This window comes from Emys orbicularis, chromosome 10, assembly GCF_028017835.1.
Source record: "Emys orbicularis isolate rEmyOrb1 chromosome 10, rEmyOrb1.hap1, whole genome shotgun sequence".
NCBI classification, from domain to species: Eukaryota; Metazoa; Chordata; order Testudines; family Emydidae; genus Emys; species Emys orbicularis.
In genome coordinates this window covers 3,785,269-3,801,406 of record NC_088692.1, presented here as the reverse complement: position 1 = coordinate 3,801,406, position 16,138 = coordinate 3,785,269, and the positions used below count along the sequence as shown (strand labels likewise).

The window sequence follows — 16,138 nt, the reverse complement described above, 5'->3', positions numbered from 1 at the left end:
GCAGCCCTTCCACTCCAGCCCGTTGCTGATTTTGCCCCTGTGCTAGGCAAAGCTTGTGTGATACTAGTGCAAGAACAAGGTGTTGGAATCTTAACAGTTTCAGTAGCAAAGTTTTCCCCAGTTTGGGCCCAACTCCTCAAAGGCACCTAAATCCCTTTGACACTGGACGTCAGTGCAGAGCCGCTTGGAAGCACACTAGAGTCCGATGGGAAATTCCTGCAGTATTTAGGGGGATTTTCTGTTTCCTTCCCCCCACCCCCAGCTGGGATAGAGCTGGCTGAGGTGTTCTCCTCTTTCCAATCCAACAGGCCCTCAATTCTTTAGGGGTTAAATCTGGACACACGAAGGATCAGTCAAAACAATATTTATCATCTGATTAAGCCAAAGCGCCACAGCTGCTACTGGAACGGGTGGTTCTGTGACTGATTCCCACCACACCCGAAATTCAAATACCTGACCACTCCAAATTTCATACCCATTTGAAAAACGCCTTCGCAATCCGGCACCCTTTGAAAGGCAGACACGGCCCCAGGATCAGAAACAGAGCTATTTTAGCATCCCCATTGCTGCACTTACGCATGTGCTTAAATCCGGCAGACTTGCTTTATGTGCTGTCCTGAATCAGGGCCCAAGATCAAAGGAGATCCCATGGGGAGAGAGTGTTCAGAGAGGGGCAGCGTTGCCAAAGCTGAACTTAAGAGCGGCCCTGCTGGCCATTCTCTGCATCACTCTCGCTGCTTCCCCCGTTCTTGGCTACGAGCGAAGCCCCAACGTCCTGGTCTGGGTGGCTGGGCTCATCTTTGTGAAGCCCGAATTGTACCTTTTTAATGTAATATCCCTCCCCGTGGGGGGCTGCCCCATACTCCCCTCCCTGCCTCCAGCTGGCCCTTGCCATGCTCAGTCCCTATGCCCGCCGGCTGAGGCCACCACGGCTCCCTCCTGCGCTGTAGAGTTGTCAGTAAAACCTTAATAAAAAAACCACCTTTCTTAAGCCAGTCTGTGCCCAACCAGCTTGAGGCAGGGACTCCGGGCAGGGCCAGGCCCCGAGCTGGCGGAGGTCTCCTTCCAGCTGCACCAGACACCGCAGTGTGTAACATTTCCCCGTTCCCACTGTCCCTGCGCAGTGTTTGTGTTAGACACCCACACCAAGGGACTGTTCCTGCAGAGCTGACTCAGCAGGACGGCTGCATTTCAGAGAGCGCTTTTCCCCTTCAGAGATCTGCTCTCGCCGGGGAGCTGCTGCATTCCCATCCCATCTCTCTGCAGCACTAGGTCTCTCCCCAAGCCCAATGCAGTCTTACTGGGGCTCAGAGTCCAGCGGCTTCACAATCCCGGTGCAGAGCTGTTGCTCTAGGAGGAGCAGCCATCCCCTCAGCATTTCTTAGCAGCCGGGCAGATGTGTCTGTTGAGGCACTCTTTGCAGCGAGGGTTCACAGGCAGGCAGATCTGCTGGCCGAAGCCCACGAGGAGCCAGTTTATCTCACTCCAGAGATCCCTATAGACCCAGAAGGGAGATGAGTTTGGTAAATGCTGCTGCTGAGCAGGATTGAAAAGCAGCCCAGCACCGCTCAGGTTTTTAATTCTTTTCCCACCGACAGTTCAACTGTTTTAGCTCCTCATCCTCTCGGAGGAATATTCCAGCCCTAGCTCCCGTCCGCCCCGCAGACTTTCCCAGAGCCCAGTCCTGCTATGCTGGCTGGGGGCCAGGACCGTTGTGGGCTGGAGCAGCCAAAGTAACTTTTCTGTTTTCTCCTTTCTCCGGTGCAAACAGGGGAAAGGCACATACACAGCTACTCCCACCGCTGGATGAAGCAGACAGGCTTCTACCTGAGCTCACAATAGGGCTGTGCTACCCCCCGGCACCGAATACCCACTGCACCCATAGCTGGGCCTTGCCGCATACAAATTCCAGAGGCCACTGCACACAGAGTGGAGTGCTGGTCTGGAGCACTTGGTGGGGTTTCCTTCCTGTTCAGCGCCTGTTATGAGTCTCTGATACACAGAGAAACTAATTGATCATTTAAGATATAGGCCAGAGTTCATCCCTGGCATACTCCATTGCAGCTGACGAGATCGGCAGACAGATCACCACTACTGGATGGTGGAATGGCCTCCCAAGGGAAGTGATGGCCTTGGGTGTGTTAAACCAAACTGGACAGTAGAGAATGCGCTGTAGGGAACAAGTCCAGCAGCACAGACTAGGAGTGACTAAAGTCTCTTCCATCTCTGAACCGTCCAAAGAGCTGAACTAATGCGGCTCCCCGGGAAACAAGAAATAACCCGCGGCCAAGTCCTAGGCCCAGGCACTGTAATGCCAGGCTTCCTTCCCTGCTGCGTCCGTGACAAGGGGAGGGGACAGGCTCACTGAAAATGCCCGGGGCAGGGTAGGAAACAGCTCCGCAGGGTTCTGTGTGCTGGATGCGGCAGCCGCTTGTTGCCATAAACCACAGCAACGAACAAAAGATGCTTCAGGCTGGTACTGGGGAAAGGAATGCCGGTGGCAGTTTCCTGTGAAGATTACAATGGGGAGGGGAGGGTGTGTGTGTGTGTCTGTCTGTCTGTCCGTGTCAGGATTTCAGAGCCAAGCAGCAGCTGAAAACCAGCCCAGATTCCCCTGTTGCATGAGACACCTCACCTGGGCAGCCAGTCCTCGAGCGCCACTCTGGTCTCCTCGGGGGTTTTAGTTTCCTTCTTCACCCATTTCAATCTGTTAGAAATCCTGTGCACATGGGTGTCCACACCTGGGGAGCAGAGAGGTTGGAGTCAGGAGGGAACACCTGGTCAGGAGGAAGCAGGGTCTAAGGAGTTAAAGAAGCAGTCAACTCAGGACCCATAGCAGATGCGCCAGCCTGTATTGGGAGGTTTTGCCATCTGAGGGCAGATGCCAAGTGGGTTTTTGCTGTCCAAAAGTAGGGCCCTGGGAGGCAGAGTACCATGGCTGGAGTAAGTGGGGGGGTGTCACAAATCCACATAAAGAAGGAACAGCAAGGTCTTGCCAATGGTGAAAGTGTGAAACAGACAATTTCCCCCCACCCCACAGTCTGCCATTCAGAAGTGCCAAGATCTGGGGCTTGAGTTGGCTTGAAGATATTTCCTTAGTTTTATGTATCCCCGGCACTAAGCTGACCAACGAGACGGCAAGGAGCACGTGAGCTGGTCTCACTGATGCCACCACGCTCTTGTAGGGTGCTCTTCATCCATAGAGCTCAGCGTGCTTTCCACAGGAAAGGGGGCGTCGTCATGCCCACCTGGTGGCTGTGGAAACGGAGGGGAAGTGACTTGCCCAGGGTCACACAGCTGAGCAGCAGCAGAGGCGAGAGCAACTCTCCGGCTACTGCCCTATTCACTGGACCATCTGCCTCTCTCAAGGACCCTGGACCGGAGTTCTCGGATAAATGCAAGGTAAGACTTTGCTTTTTCCTTTGAATTTTCTGCCAACCCGAGAAACCCCTAACACTGCCCAGCTAGTCCATGTCCCTGATGCTGTGACTACATATGTAGCCCTGGGGCTACTTGCTGGCATATTTCAGAGCAATTATTTTGGGCACTTCCATATGAGAACATGGATTAAACCAAGACTTGCTTGGAGTTACGACTAAATATCTTGGGGGTGGGGAAGGCAGAGTTATTCATTCTCCCTGCTCTGGTAGCTACCAGGCCAATCTCAGAGCAGGCATGGGACACAGCTGATCTTTCAGACAGCTTCCAGACCCTTTAGGGCTTTCTGGGACAAAACCAGCATCGTTAGCAGCACTCTGAACCCGAGGCAGCCAGTGCATGTCCTACCTAGCCCTCAAAGGTCAGGATTGTTACAATATTTGTATTTCAGTGATTAAATAGCCAATAATTACAGCGTTAATTAAATAATACTCATGTGTTTTAAGATGTACTTTGTCCCAGTAATTAAGTTACCGGTACTTTATTCTTTATGTAGGCAGCAAGGAAAAAAGTGCTAGAGCAGGATTTTCAAATCCAGGAACCTCAAGGTACGGAACCTAAAGAAGTGCACTGATTTACCAAAGCACCGCGCTCCCAGATGCTCCCACTGATCCCTAGGAGTCCCTGCGGCAACGCTCATCTACCAGGGCTAGCAGCACTCCAGGCTGAGGGTTACTGTAAGAGATGAACCCTGCCAAGTCACAGAACAGTGTCTAAGCAGGACGGCCAGACAGGGTGTCAGGAAAGGATGCGAGCCAGCTCAGAATGGCTCCAAACCAGGAAGTCAAAGCCCTTTCCAGCTGCAACCATGACATCTGCACCGCCAATGGATTAATATGGGAGGGCTAGAAAACAGCAGCCGCCAAGCCCCAAAGTCCACAGCCGGGAGTTTGGCCATTTTCCTTCCATCTTGAAGGATGATTATTAGCTTTTGATAAATCGGGGGGAAGGGGCAGAGGTGTGTGCACATGCACGCGTTCACGTAATCGAAAAGACCTTTCTTCCCTGGGAGCCTGATCCAAGAAGTCCCTTTGACTTCAGCGGGGGAGTTCTCTGCATCGAGGGTTTGCTAGGTGGGTCTCAGCATCAAGTGGGGTTACCTCTCTGCAGGGATCACGATAATTAAGTCATGAGATGTCGCTGATCATCTCAAGAACTTTACGAGGATGCTATAGAGAGGTGGCTCCTCTCTCGATACATGGCCCAAAAGTAGTGGGACGTGGCTTTGAAAGAAGCCATGATTTCCCCAGGACAATGTCACTCTGAGCAGACTGGGGCCGCAGGCTGCACACTGTGAGACAGCCACCCCATCTGACTTACAGTTTGTTTCATCATAAACAGTTTTCTTTGTGGTGGTGTGATCTAGCAGGTCAGGGCACAGGACTGGGGGCCAGGACTTTTGGGTTCTCTTCCTGCAGTGGCCTCAGCTGACATTAGGCAAGCTGCAAATGCTGCCCCCTACTTTCCCCAAGAAATGCATTTAATAATGCTACACAAAGAGTTTGGAAGGCTCAGGGAATGTTTGAAAAGTGCTTTGAGACTCTCAGATGAAAGGCTCTTAGCACAAAAGTAAACTATTGTTAGATCAGCAGTGACAGACTGGTCCTTCTGTTGCTAATTGAACAAAACCCAGGAAATTGCTGTAAACAGGAAGTGTATAGCTTTGCTTCCTAAATCAAAACAGTGTGTACAATTCCTTGGAAAGCTATCAGAGCTCCCTCTAGACTCTCCTCCCCAACAGCGGATTAACTGTTCAGAAGGAACAACAGACTCAAAAGCTTGCCAGTCTAGTGCAAGAACCTCACTTGGTAAAGCCGAGTTTCAAGACACAGTTGTGGCCTGTGTTGAACTTGGTATTAAATTTTCACTCCAAGCAGGCGTCATTCATCAGGTGGTAGCATTACCAGGTTTCCCATGACTCTCTCTGATTAAGCAGCAAACACACTTTGAATATTAATCTGTCCCCAGAGACCTTGATGCATACCTGGAGCTCCGTCTTAGCGGAACAGAAAAGCTAGTACGGCAGTGCCACCTGCTGGCCTTGATGAGCTAAATCAAAATCCTGCCTTACCCAGATTCTGTTCCTTTAAAATGAAGGGGTACAATTGCTACCAGAACCTCACTCCAATCCAACCCAGCCTCTGAGGCCCATCCCCACTATAAATTCAAGAAGGCTTCAAATGATACAGCATTTTGGGCTGTATAAGTAGGGGCATTGCCAGCAGATCGAGGGACGTGATCGTTCCCCTTTATTCGACATTGGTGAGGCCTCATCTGGAGTACTGTGTCCAGTTTTGGGCCCCACACTACAAGAAGGATGTGGAAAAATTGGAAAGAGTCCAGCGGAGGGCAACAAAAATGATTAGGGGTCTGGAGCGCATGACTTATGAGGAGAGGCTGAGGGAACTGGGATTGTTTAGTCTCCAGAAGAGAAGAATGAGGGGGGATTTGATAGCAGCCTTCAACTACCTGAAGGGGGGTTCCAAAGAGGATGGAACTCGGCTGTTCTCAATGGTGGCAGATGACAGAACAAGGAGCAATGGTCTCAAGTTGCAGTGGGGGAGGTCTAGGTTGGATATTAGGAAACACTATTTCACTAGGAGGGTGGTGAAGCACTGGAATGCGTTACCTAGGGAGGTGGTGGAGTCTCCTTCCTTGGAGGTTTTTAAGGCCCGGCTTGACAAAGCCCTGGCTGGGATGATTTAGTTGGGAATTGGTCCTGCTTTGAGCAGGGGGTTGGACTAGATGATCTCCTGAGGTCCCTTCCAACCCTGATATTCTATGATTCTATGATAAGCCCCATCACCTGAAGACATCGAAACAGGACCTGAATACAGTGCTATCTAGGCCTCCAACTTTTGTAAGTTTCCAGTACCAGAAATGGGGCAAAGAAACAGAGACACTGATTGCCACAAACCTCTTGTCTGACAATTCCACAAGGAACTCTGCACCTAGGAATTAAAGTTAATGCCAATTCAGCCTAAAACAGCCAGTTTCAAACAAAATCCTCCCAGGGACCGTCAGCAACTAAGCTCTTTCTAAGTATAGTTGCAAAAATCAGACCTCCTCGGTCCCTTCTCCAGGTGGCCTGAAAGAACCGTTTCCGAAGTGAGATTCGTTTAAACAAAAAATATGTTGTTATTTAACAGAGGTATCGTGGAATTACATCTCCGTTGCTTTGCACTTTTCATCAGGGGACCTTAAAGCGTGATACAAGTCACCACACATCCCTAGTTATTATTCATTAAGCAATGCCTTTATTCTTAATCAGCACACCTAGGAGGTAGCAATTAGACCCATTTTGCAAATAAGTAAATCCAGGCAGAATAAGCGACTAGCCCAAGTGACTTCACCAGCCTTAGAATCCTTCTGGTATTGAGATCTATGGATGAAAAGCTCCCTATAAGAGCAAGGTATTATGATGTTACAAGCAATGGATCGGGAAAGATTAGGATTGGGAAGAGTGGGCGGATCATGGTAGAGCAGTGCCCTCCACACTGCAAAACATACCGATCCCAGTCACGTTGTTCCAGGCAATGTTCATGACCAAGTGGGCCATCTTGGGCCCAACTCCCGGCAAGTTCACCAGCTCCCTAACGGTACTGGGGATGTCACTTCCGTATTGCTGCTTCAGGATTGCGGTCGTCTGTTTTATGTACTTCACCTTGTTCTGGGAAACGAAAGCAAACAGCATAGGAGCTAAGTTCCCATCCAAGAAATGGAAAGGAGAAACATGTACCAGACAATAGGACTATTTCCTTCATTTGAGGGAACAGACGTGAGTTTGTAGAGGAAAATACAAAAGATGTCCTTGATTTATCCTAAAAAGCAAGAAGCTGTAACGTGATCAGCTCTAACCTCTAACCATCCTTGGGATGATGCCAACGAGTGCATTCTTGTCCTGGATACAGATTGCTAAAATGGGATAAAATACAGCTTCCAAATTACAGCAGATTAGTACGGAGTCTCTCGTAAGCAGGACATGATGCATGATTGCCTGCAGCAAGGGGGAAGAAAAGAGGGTCTATGATGAGCTGAAAAAAAAAAGGAAATACACGTAAAGGGAGAAAAGAGAGGCGTTCTCTCTAGTAGGTGAGTGTAAGAGGCGAGAGTAGCAAAGGAGAGTAAGAGAGGTAGGGAACATGAACGGGACAACAAGGGGCATTGCTTTGGGAGAAGGCAAGAGAAATAAATAGGCAAGGACAGAGGTGGTTCCCAACTGCCATCACAGGTCATATGAATAATTTTTATGGAAGAAGGGAGTGAAGCTTGCAAAAGCCGATCCAACCACCCCGATCTGACTCATCTCTTTGTGCCTCGGATATTCCTGAGACAACGCCAACAGTTTGGGGACCAGGGGCATCATTCGACTTCTGCTTAGACACACGGCCATCTACAACCACTATGGTCTGGCTCTCACCTTCCAGAATCCCACCGGGTAAATGAGCTGCCCCAGAGTCACGTCGTCCGTCTGCAGAACATTGTCCACCGTGAGGCCATGCTCCCGCAGGCGCAACATGGCTGCCGAGGTCACCTGATCTTTGGTCTGGCTGGACAGCATCAGCGACAGCAGAACCTGATAGCGCATCACCTAGAGGATGAGACGGGAGATGGAGTGTCAGAGATCCCTTGACTAGACAGGGCTGGGATCCTGAAAGTTCTGGGTCTGGGGTCTGCAAATCAGTGGGGTACAGCGACACATACACACATGTGACATGCGTATAAATATGTGCCATATGGGCCTCTCCTCAGCTCTTACCTTATTATTACTACTTAAATAAAAGAGATTGCAGTCGAAAAGAGTCAGAAATTGTATCTACTTCTGTTTCCCCAGAACCCCTAAAGTTTTCCTCTTAGCTAATCACGGCTTACAGAAAAGCAACGGGGTGATATTAGAATAATTCGCTGGAGTTCATATCCATGGAATTGGCATCTCCGCAGGCTTGACAGTGAAAGATAGAGCTGGGATTTTCAGAAATGCCTACGTGATTTAGGAGCACGTGCCCTTGACTTTCAATGGGATTTGTGCTTCTAAGTCACACCCACCTGACTCCTATTGGATTTCAATGGGATTTGGGTGCCTGATTCCCACAGGCCTCTTTGAAAGTCCCAGCCTAAGGGCTTGTCTCCAGGTTAGTGCAGGACCAGCCAGGGCGTGAATCTACAGTGCACCAGCTTGCCACGCAGTAACATCCCACATGGGCACTGCAGTGAAAGTCACTGCGCTGTAGCACCACTCACATGGGACGTTTTAGTGCAGCAAACTAGTGCACTGCAGGGTCCCATGCTGACTTGCCGCACAGTAACTCACCATGTAGACAAGCCCTTAGAAATTAAAATCAAATACGTAATGAGACATTGAATTGCTGGACTACTCTGGACAGAGCATTTCACTGAGATGAATGTGTTTCTCCAGACTCAGGCCTCAGAACACTGTCCAGTGTGCGGCACGGTCACCAGAAATACCCTCACTGGCTGAATTCTGATCTCACACCAGCGTCAGTCTGGAGGCACGTCACTGAAATAAGTGAAGTTGCTCTGGTGTAACGGAGCAGGATTTGACCTGGTGTCTATTTCCTGCTTTACTGCTGAGTTAGAATTTCCTTCCCTGTGACTCTGTGCTGCAGACCCCGTCTTCCCAGCCAGGCACCCGGTGCTGGGGGTTAGTGTAGCGACTAAGATGATTGCAGAACATTTGGGCTACAATTCCAGCCTCAGGCTCCTCAACCCCCTAAAAACAGCCCTTGAAAGTTCTGGCCAGCAGCCGGAAAAGCCCGGGGTTATTGTGCTAGGGGTTATTACAATGCCTAGCTTTATCTTGGAAGGAATAAGTCTATTCCCTTAGGGAAAAGAGTTATTTCCCAGTGATGACTTGTGGTTCTCTTTAACCCCAGAGTATCACTTTGTGCTGGTTGATGTGTCTTTACGGCGTCACACGCTGTCTCAGACTAAAGCAGAAGCTAACCATTTTCACTAGGGACTTCAGACTAGGACATGACCCCAGTCCTGGGGCCAGAGATTACAAGAGCAGCAATATGTTAAATAAATCTACCCAGTTGCATCTTCAATAGCCTCCCTTTGGAGCCCTGTGGGCTGCTCAAGTATACATTGCTCAAGCTGTTATGCAGAGATCACCAGAGTCAGCCTGCCCTTTATCTAAATGTTCTCACACAAACAATGCCATTTGATAGAGTCTCCCTGCAGCCTCCCATTGCAATGCTGCACCACGGTTTGTTGTTTGTACCGATGCAAACGTGTGCAGATGTTCCCTTTGGAGGGCGGCGTCATTCTGGGCCTCTGATTCTGTGCCAGCGACTTGGGGAAGCACAGCACCATTCCCAGCACGCTTGCATTTTTAAACAAATGTTTTCTTAATGGTGAACTAAGGGGGAGAAATACTAGATCTGTGACCTTTTTTGCTTCTTTATAGTGCATAAAAGCAGCCTAGAAAGTTTCCTTCTGCCCCCCCGCCAAAATTCTGCTTTGTTCTTTGTGTTAAAGATTTAAGTCTTGTCTGCTCTTTAGATCCTGCAAAACTCTGTGGCTGATGGGAGAACTGGCAGGATTACATCATCAGATAAGCCATCTAAGAAAAAAGCACAACTGAGAAGGGATTTGCACACAGACTGTTTAAAACTCTTACTATCTAACTCAAATATCTAGACATGGAATCAAAAGTTCCTTTGGTAGAGGGCCAACACAACACCTGTGCCTCTTCAGTTACAGGCCGCGAGCTCTCCCAAACCACATGTCTAGACTCAGCCAAACACAAAGGGCACGGCAAGTCTATTATTGTAAGATCTTGCATGCTCTAGGTACAAACTCACACTTCTTTAGTTAAACCAATACAAGAGTCCTTTGTGGCTGTGTGGAACTGGGTGGTCTGTCCCTTTATGGGTGATGGGGAAATGGGGCCAGCCAGCCCTGTTCTGAGGCAGAGCCCCTTTAAGAAAAAGGGTTTGGGCCTGGTAAAAGGGATAATCAGACCCAGCTGGAAAGGGGGCCCCCAGTGCTTCCTATAAAGGCTGAAAGAGCTCAGCCAAGGAGAAACTGCAGAAAGACAAGTCCTGCAGCAGGAGGAAGAGACCCAAGGAGAAAGGCCTCTGGGCCCCTGCAGCCAGTTTTGCGCAGGGGAACAGCTTGGTTTTGTGTTACTCTGCAAGTTTAGTATTGGCATAATAAACTGTGCCCTGAAGGAAGGGCCTGGACAGATTCTGGGCGAGGCATTTAATCCTTCCTGGGCGGAGAGGAGAGGGCAACAGCCTATAACCCACTTAGGCCTTGTCCACCTGAGACAGTGGCACCAGTTTAACTTGAAATCAGTTTTTAAACACATTTAAATTGCTGCAAACTCCTGGGTGGATGCTCTTAATTTGGTTGGAGGGGCTTATTTCAGTTTCTTAAAGCTGTCCCTTATGAACTTCAGCTAACCTCCAATAAGAGCATCCAACCAGCCTTTGCACTGGTCTAACTGAAGTCACTTTAGAACTTACATTAAACTGGGGCATCAGTGTGTGTAGACCTGCAGGCTGCCTTTATCCAACAAAGAAGAGCAAAAAGGGACACACAACTTCCTTCCCTCCCTGTCCTTGCAAGTCACCTTTACACGAGATGCCTCATTGTAGTTCCCTGCTAGAAACCGGTGTAACAATCCGCAATTATGCTGAGAGAATCCCATTAGTAATGCTCACATTGATTTATTTTGGGAAGAGGTGGGTTTCCCGGCTCCTCTCAATGCTGGTTCCCCTTGCTAGAGGCTGAGACCAGTCAGCTAGATATGACTTATCCACGACTCCCAAAGGGATTTCTGGAGCTGCCTTTATGAGCCACCAGCCTACACCAATTGGCAGGGACCACCAGAATATTTTTCCATGGCTTCCACTCAAAACCAGACATCACCTTGCTCCCTGGCTCACAAATCTTAATCTTAACATCAGCAAGTGTCTCCGTTTAAGGTGGAATTAAAAAAAAATCATGTCACTAATAAAAACCACGTATGTGGCATACGTCACTTTTCATTAAGAACATAAGAGCTGCCATGTTGAATCAGACCATGATCCATTTTGCCCAGTGTCCTGTCTCTGAGAGTGGCCTGTACCAGAGCTTCAGGGAGAGTGTACCGAACAGGGCAGTTATGCAGCAATCCACTCGTCTTCCACTCCCAGTTTCTGGCAGTCAGAGGTTTAGAGTTGCCCCAAGTGTGGGGTTAAGTCCCTGCCCATCTTGGCCAATATCCACTGATTGATCTATCCTCCATGAAGTTATCTAGTTCTTTTTTGACCCCCAGTTACCCCTGACTGTCCCCCTCCCAGTGTTTGTGGGCTGCAGACTAGAAGTTACTTGCACCAGGGACCGTTTTTTAGCCATCTAAAGCATATAGCATGTTCGTGGTGGCACCTCGGTCTCCTATTCTCTGCCTTTGGCACACAACAGTTCAGTCTCCTGAGGACTGACATGCTTCAGTCTAACCCAAATTAAGGGGTCAGTATGGGGTAACTGGGTGAAATTAATTAGCAGGGCTATGCGGGAGGTCAGGGGAGATGATCTAATAGTCCCTTCTGGCCTTAAGCTCTACAAAACCTGGTTCAAGTTTTGAGTGAAAAATGAACCTCCAGATCAGGAGGACTGTTTTGCACAGCTCTGCTGGCCACTCCACTTCTCTCCCTATGTCGGAGCTGCTGCCTGAGTGGAGAACAGCTGGGGAAATTCACACTGTTGTTCCATAGCATGTCTCCAGAACCTGGCACTGAAGGGAGCTCCTTCACCACACGTTGCACTTGGGGGAAGGCAGCATCCACACAGCTGCTGAGACTCTTTCCTCTGGTGTGTCTTTCCCCCCCCTAGGGTTCCTAACACTTAACATATTATTAGAGAATGAACAAAGGCAGATGCTCGTAGAGGCAGAATGAACAAGAGGTGAGGACAAGCCTCCCTCCCCCAGTTCTCATCTTCTGACTTGCTAAATACTTAGCTCTGTGTGGTGGGGCTGTCTGCATTGGCCTTTGCTGGATGTGGCTTCTAAGCACATGGTTGTAGGATACAATTATCTCACTGTGCGTCTACGTGCTCTCCTACCACGCAGCAGTAGGGGATACAAAGTTTGTTTGTGTGCAGGGCTGCGAGGAGCAAAACGAACGGCATGGATCCCCAGCTGGACTCTGTGTCACTGGCCCCCCCACTGAAACAGCGCCCACCCCTTAGCTTACAGTGACCTGCCACTAGCTCTCATTGGGCCTCCAGACCAAAGGATAAAATCTCCGAAGCACAGTCGGAGCACAGCAACTCTTCATTATACTGGTTTCCACCAGGGAGAGTCTCTTCTTTGGTTGTAACGCTCACGGTCAAAGCAGAGGCATCAAGATCAGGGCTGATGAAAGGGATGGTCAAGTTCAGGTAATGGGATGACAGACCACCCCATGGAACAGCCCTTCTTCATCTCAGTTCTTCATCCTTGATGCCCAGCAAAGAACCGCCAAGGAGAACACATCATTCATCTGGCAAGATAAACCACTCTCTGAGTGACCAGCAGAATTTACGCCATTTCTCATGGCCTATAGCTCTCACACCTTTCAAACACACATCCCTGGGCAAATCCCGGAACCGCTGTAAAACTAGGGTAGGGTACCTTCCCTCCAGCATGAAGGAGTTTGAGCTCTACAGCTGGAGAAAGTTGCACAATATCGTCTGTTGCTCAGCTAACGCTCTCAGGTTGAACGGTAAGCTGCGTGCTTTACCTCTGGAGGCGCGCTGCTGTCAAAACACTTCTCAGCCCCCATCTGATCCACAGGAGCATCCTTATTCCGCCTCATTTCCCGGATATTATCCAGCTGCTGCCTCCAGTTCCCTGGCTCCCATTTCAGTCTCTTGGAGTCAGTCTCCTCCTTCTCAGCAATGCCTCCTTCCAAAGAGTCATACAGAACGGTGACTTTTTTCCCCTTCCTGCTGCTCTTTGATGGGACGGATGCCGTGCTGTGGGCCCGACTTCCTGAAAGAGGTGAAAAAGGGACTTTCAGACCATAGCCTTTGGAATAGTCAGGGCCAAGCTCCTCCCTACACCAATACAGCGGAGCCATGCAGCCTAAAGTCGGGCTAAGGTTCCACCACTCCCCTGCTTGTCCCCCAAGCCCTCCCATCAGGAACACAACCATGTCCACAACATACACATAAGGCAAGTTTTCCAGTGTAGACTTATGAACTGTATAAGAACTTATTAGAAAACAGCCCCTTTCACATGTAACAGCGCACACACACAGCATAACGGCATGACATGCGATCACATGTCTCTGGCCTCTGCACAGGGCTGGACCACAGGCAAAGGGCTGCCTCTGAGCCACTGCAGCGCTTATCTCGGGTACCTGCCAGTCCAGGGCTACGCTGGAGCAAGCTTGTCTCCTGGGTCATGCCAGGGGCAGCGGCAGTTTAAGGTCCCCTACTGTGGGGTCTACAACTGGGGTGACCAGATGTCCCGATTTTTGGGTCTTTTTCTTATATAGGCTCCTATTACCCCCCACCCCATCCCGATTTTTCACACTTGCTGTCTGGTCCCCCTATCTAGGGCAGCTCTCCTGGCTGGGGATGGGTTTGGTGACCCGATGGGGCTGTTCCACCGGTAGCCTCTGTGAGTGGGAGCTCAGAGGTGGATTAGCTGGGCCAACGCTCCCACAGCAGTGACTGCACAGGGTCCGGGGGTAGGTGGGTGCAGGCAGCAGCTCCAGGGGGGAGACCCTCCCCCAGAATTCACATCCCCTCACAGCCAGTCATTCCCCATGTCGGATCCTCTTCCAAATCCACATCCCAGCCCCCTCTGTGCACCCCACTTCCATCTCTCACCCCTCCCCCAGCTCTTCCATTCCCTCCCCAAGTCCTCTCCTCTTGCCCCTCCATGCACCTCACATCCATCTCCCAGCCCCTCTCCCACCTCTTCCATCCCCTTCCCCCTCCATGCACCTCACATCCATCTCCCAGCCCCTCTCCCGCCTCTTCCATCCCTTTCCCCCTCCATGCACCTCACATCCATCTCCCAGCCCCTCTCCCGCCTCTTCCATCCCCTTCCCCCTCCATGCACCCCACTTCCATCTCCCAGCCCCTCCATGTACCCCACTTCCATCTCCCATCCCCTCCCCCGCCATACACCCCACTTCCATCTCCCAGCCCCTCCCCCTCCATACACCCCACTTCCATCTCCCAGCCCCTCTCCCACGTCTTCCATCCCCTCCCCCTCCATGCACCCCACTTCCATCTCCCAGCCCCTCTCCCGCCTCTTCCATCCCCTTCCCCCTCCATGCACCCCACTTCCATCTCCCATCCCCTCCCCCTCCATACACCCCACTTCCATCTCCCAGCCCCTCTCCCGCCTCTTCCATCCCCTTCCCCCTCCATGCACCCCACTTCCATCTCCCAGCCCCTCCATACACCCCACTTCCATCTCCCAGCCCCTCCCCCTCCATACACCCCACTTCCATCTCCCAGCCCCTCTCCCACCTCTTCCATCCCCTTCCACCTCCATGCACCCCACATCCATCTCCCAGCCCCTCTCCCACCTCTTCCATCCCCTTCCCCTCCATGCACCCCACTTCCATCTCCCAGCCCCTCTCCCACCTCTTCCATCCCCTTCCCCCTCCATGCACCCCACTTCCATCTCCCAGCCCCTCCATGTACCCCACTTCCATCTCCCAGCCCCTCCCCCTCCATACACCCCACTTCCATCTCCCAGCCCCTCTCCCGCCTCTTACATCCCCTTCCCCCTCCATGCACCTCACATCCATCTCCCAGCCCCTCTCCCACCTCTTCCATCCCCTCCCTCTCCATGCCCCTCACATCCATCTCCCAGCCCCTCTCCCACCTCTCCCATCCCCTTCCCCCTCCATGCCCCTCACATCCATCTCCCACCCCCTCCCTCTCCATGCACCACACTTCCATCTCCTCCATGCACCCCACATCCATCTCCCCCTCAGCCCCAGTTCATACTGGGGGAGCCCCGCAAAGGGGTGGGAGAGCCTGGGTTCTGATCCCTCGTACCTGCTGCTGCTGCCGCCGCCGCCTCCCCCGCGGCCCTGCTTAGCTGCCTGGTCACCATCCTCCCGCCGCAGCCGCCAGCCCGCAGGGGACGCGGGGCTGCCGCGCACATGGCTCCCCTGGACTACAAGCCCCAGCATGCCGCGCGGCAGTCACGTGCCCCGCCTTACCCGGAAGGGGCGGGGCGGGCCCATCCGGCCGGAGTGGGCGGGGAGCTGTGTGCGGGGTGAGGGGGCTGGGCCTGCTGGCCGGAGGGGTGAGTGTCCCCGGGGCCCGGCTGGCGGGTATTGCCCGGGGAGCGGGGGGGCTGGGTTACGCGAAGGGGGCCCCTCCCCCCAGAGGGGCTGGGGAGGGCGGTAGCTAGGTGGGGTATTGCCTGTGGGGCTGGGGGAGGGTCTCCCCTTGGGGAGATGGGGTTTGGGGGGGATGTGGGGTCACCCCCCAGAGGAGCTGGGGAGGGCGGTAGGTGGGGTATTGCCTGTGGGGCTGGGGGAGGGTCTCCCCTTGGGGAGATGGGGTTTGGGGGGGATGTGGGGTCACCCCCCAGAGGAGCTGGGGAGGGCGGTAGGTAGGGGGGGGTATTGCCTGTGGGGCTGGGGGAGGGTTTCCCCTTGGGGAGATGGGGTTTTGGGGGGGATGTGGGGTCACCCCCCTAGAGGGGCTGGGGATTTGGGGGGCTTGATGC

The 16,138-nt window shown here is 51.8% G+C and overlaps 1 protein-coding gene across 2 annotated transcripts; it reads right to left on the bottom strand.

The window, feature by feature from the left end:
• Positions 1–1,371: 1,371 nt before the first annotated feature.
• NTHL1 (nth like DNA glycosylase 1) lies at positions 1,372–15,565 on the bottom strand. Of its 2 annotated transcripts, none has more exons than XM_065412662.1 (6): positions 15,457–15,565; positions 13,173–13,423; positions 7,859–8,029; positions 6,949–7,108; positions 2,636–2,741; positions 1,372–1,495 (listed from the first exon to the last, which is right to left on the bottom strand). In XM_065412662.1, the coding sequence occupies exons 1-6, from the start codon at positions 15,563–15,565 to the stop codon at positions 1,372–1,374; spliced, it is 921 nt and encodes a 306-aa protein (XP_065268734.1). The 2 variants fall into 2 exon arrangements, with proteins under 2 accessions (XP_065268734.1, XP_065268735.1); XM_065412663.1 differs by lacking the exon at positions 15,457–15,565 and adding an exon at positions 13,794–13,839.
• Positions 15,566–16,138: the final 573 nt, after the last annotated feature.